The sequence below is a fragment of the Triticum aestivum genome, chromosome 1D (genome assembly GCF_018294505.1).
Source record: "Triticum aestivum cultivar Chinese Spring chromosome 1D, IWGSC CS RefSeq v2.1, whole genome shotgun sequence".
Lineage (NCBI taxonomy): Eukaryota > Viridiplantae > Streptophyta > Magnoliopsida > Poales > Poaceae > Triticum > Triticum aestivum.
The window spans coordinates 494,559,784-494,561,642 of NC_057796.1; the positions used below are offsets into that span (position 1 = coordinate 494,559,784).

The 1,859-nt window shown below is 47.7% G+C and overlaps 1 protein-coding gene across 1 annotated transcript; it reads left to right on the forward strand.

Moving 5' to 3' along the window:
- Window positions 1-413: 413 nt before the first annotated feature.
- On the forward strand, window positions 414-1,541 carry LOC123179648 (uncharacterized). The gene is made up of 3 exons (XM_044591576.1): window positions 414-661; window positions 787-980; window positions 1,091-1,541. The coding sequence occupies exons 1-3, from the start codon at window positions 587-589 to the stop codon at window positions 1,314-1,316; spliced, it is 495 nt and encodes a 164-aa protein (XP_044447511.1). The 5' UTR covers window positions 414-586; the 3' UTR covers window positions 1,317-1,541.
- Window positions 1,542-1,859: the final 318 nt, after the last annotated feature.

Consider the following 1,859-nt stretch of genomic DNA (forward strand, 5'->3'; position numbering starts at 1 on the left):
ACGGGGGTGTGGCGTGGCGGCAGGGGTGGTGGAGTGGCGGCGAAGGCAAGAGAAAAAATAGGAAAAAGAGAAAATGGGAAGGATGAAGGCGCGGGGTCTTGGAAGGATTTGGGTGGACCCTTATTATCTAGCTCAACCTCGAGCAGCTTCCGCACACCCATCTCTATCGCTAGTTGCACTGCTCTCCTACGGGCTTCATCTCCACAGTCTCGGGGTTAGATGTAGCCGGGAAGTAGTGGCATTGAAGTTTTTTTTGTGATCGATATCTAATTGGGAGTGTTATCTAGCAGATTCTTTTTAAACAGCAATTATACTGAAAATGATACAATAGATAGACAGATGGCTTCCCTTAAATAAAAGGACAGATAGCTCTGCACGAGACAGATAGCTGTTCCTCAAAAAAAGAAGAAAAAAAGGACAGATAGGTCTGCACGACAGTAAATAAGCGTCCCGTCCTTATAGTCGGCGGAAGGTCGGCGAGCGAGGAACCCTAGCCCTAATCAGTTTCGATTAGCAAGGTATAGGTTCCAAGTTCCAACACGGCCGGCCTGGTTTCTTGAGGAGTCTTGCAGCTAGCGGTGCGACAATGGCGGCTTCCCTCCGCGCGGCGGGGAGGTGGATCATGCGTCTTCCACTGGAGGGGATTCGCCACGCCAAGCAGGTATACCATCTCCGGCCGGCTTGCTATTTTCCTAAGTCTTGCTGTACGTACGTAGACGACATGTCCTGTCCAGATCACTTTCCTGTTATCACTTCTCAATGCTGCTCGTGTGTTTCTGTTTCCAGATTGACAGATCCAGCCGTCTTTGGAAACAACACCGTGGCTCAGAGTACGGTGCGTCCGTTATCCGGCAGTACAAGGAGCAGCTCTACGATCTCATCGCCGGCGGTCACCCTGACTCGACGACCTTCTTGCGGAACCGCAGTCTGCTCAAGGATCTCTCTACACAAATCGAGCCTAGACCACATGACCCTCTATGGTACAATATCAACTATATGCAGACATAAACGTTTCCTCTCCATGCTTCCTCTGCTACAGAAGTTCATATACATATAATGATTCTTGCCTTCTCATCCCACCTACCTCCAGGCGCAAGTTAACAAGAAACAAGAAGGTGGCTCGTTATGCTGCGTGGACGGGTATTGTTCTTATTTATGCGCTCGGTTATCGTGCATTGGCTTCTGGTCCTGAAATAGTAGAGTATGAAGGATATCTTGTTACTGCCGAGAGTCTAGCCATGATACAAGGATATCAGCAGGCTGCTGAGAGAGTGCACAAGCAAGATGGATATCAGCCTGTTGCTACTGCTGAATAGGAGATGGGTTGAAGAGGACATGCATGCATCTTGTTTCAAGGAGGAGCAAGACGAATATCAGTTCTTTTCCGGCACCATGTTATGTATCCTTTCAGTCTAGAACTTGAGACATGGTATGGTGTCCTTTCAATCTACAACTTGAGTAATATTATACTGGATGATCTTTGATATATAGCATTAATTGTAAGATATATGTGATGTTGCTGCAAGCTATATTATTCTTTACGTTGGATGAATTCACGATCGTACGAATTGTTATCATCGAGCCAGCATTGTCATGTGGTCCCGCACCTCACCCTATCTGAACAAGGACGTACTTCCCCAGCTCGAGGGTGAGGATCTAGACCCTGCCATGGAGACCGTCTCATTGTCGTCGCCCTCTGCCCTCAGCCACCTCAACGTCGGCGAGCTGGAGTCCCTCACCTTCGTTCGTCTATGCCTGTTCGGTTGACTGGAAGCGGAAAGGACGCAATGGTATTTTGGTTAGTTCACTTTGCACTAAGCGGAAAGTTATGATAATCCAACAATAATATTTTTTTCATT

What these genes read in the sequence shown, in the direction of transcription:
- LOC123179648 (XM_044591576.1), top strand. Translation starts at nt 587, where the DNA reads ATGGCGGCTTCCCTCCGCGCGGCGGGGAGGTGGATCATGCGTCTTCCA. An exon ending in GGATTCGCCACGCCAAGCAG is followed by an intron (nt 662 to 786) that starts GTATACCATCTC and finishes TTCTGTTTCCAG; the next exon opens with ATTGACAGATCCAGCCGTCT. An exon ending in AGACCACATGACCCTCTATG is followed by an intron (nt 981 to 1,090) that starts GTACAATATCAA and finishes ACCTACCTCCAG; the next exon opens with GCGCAAGTTAACAAGAAACA.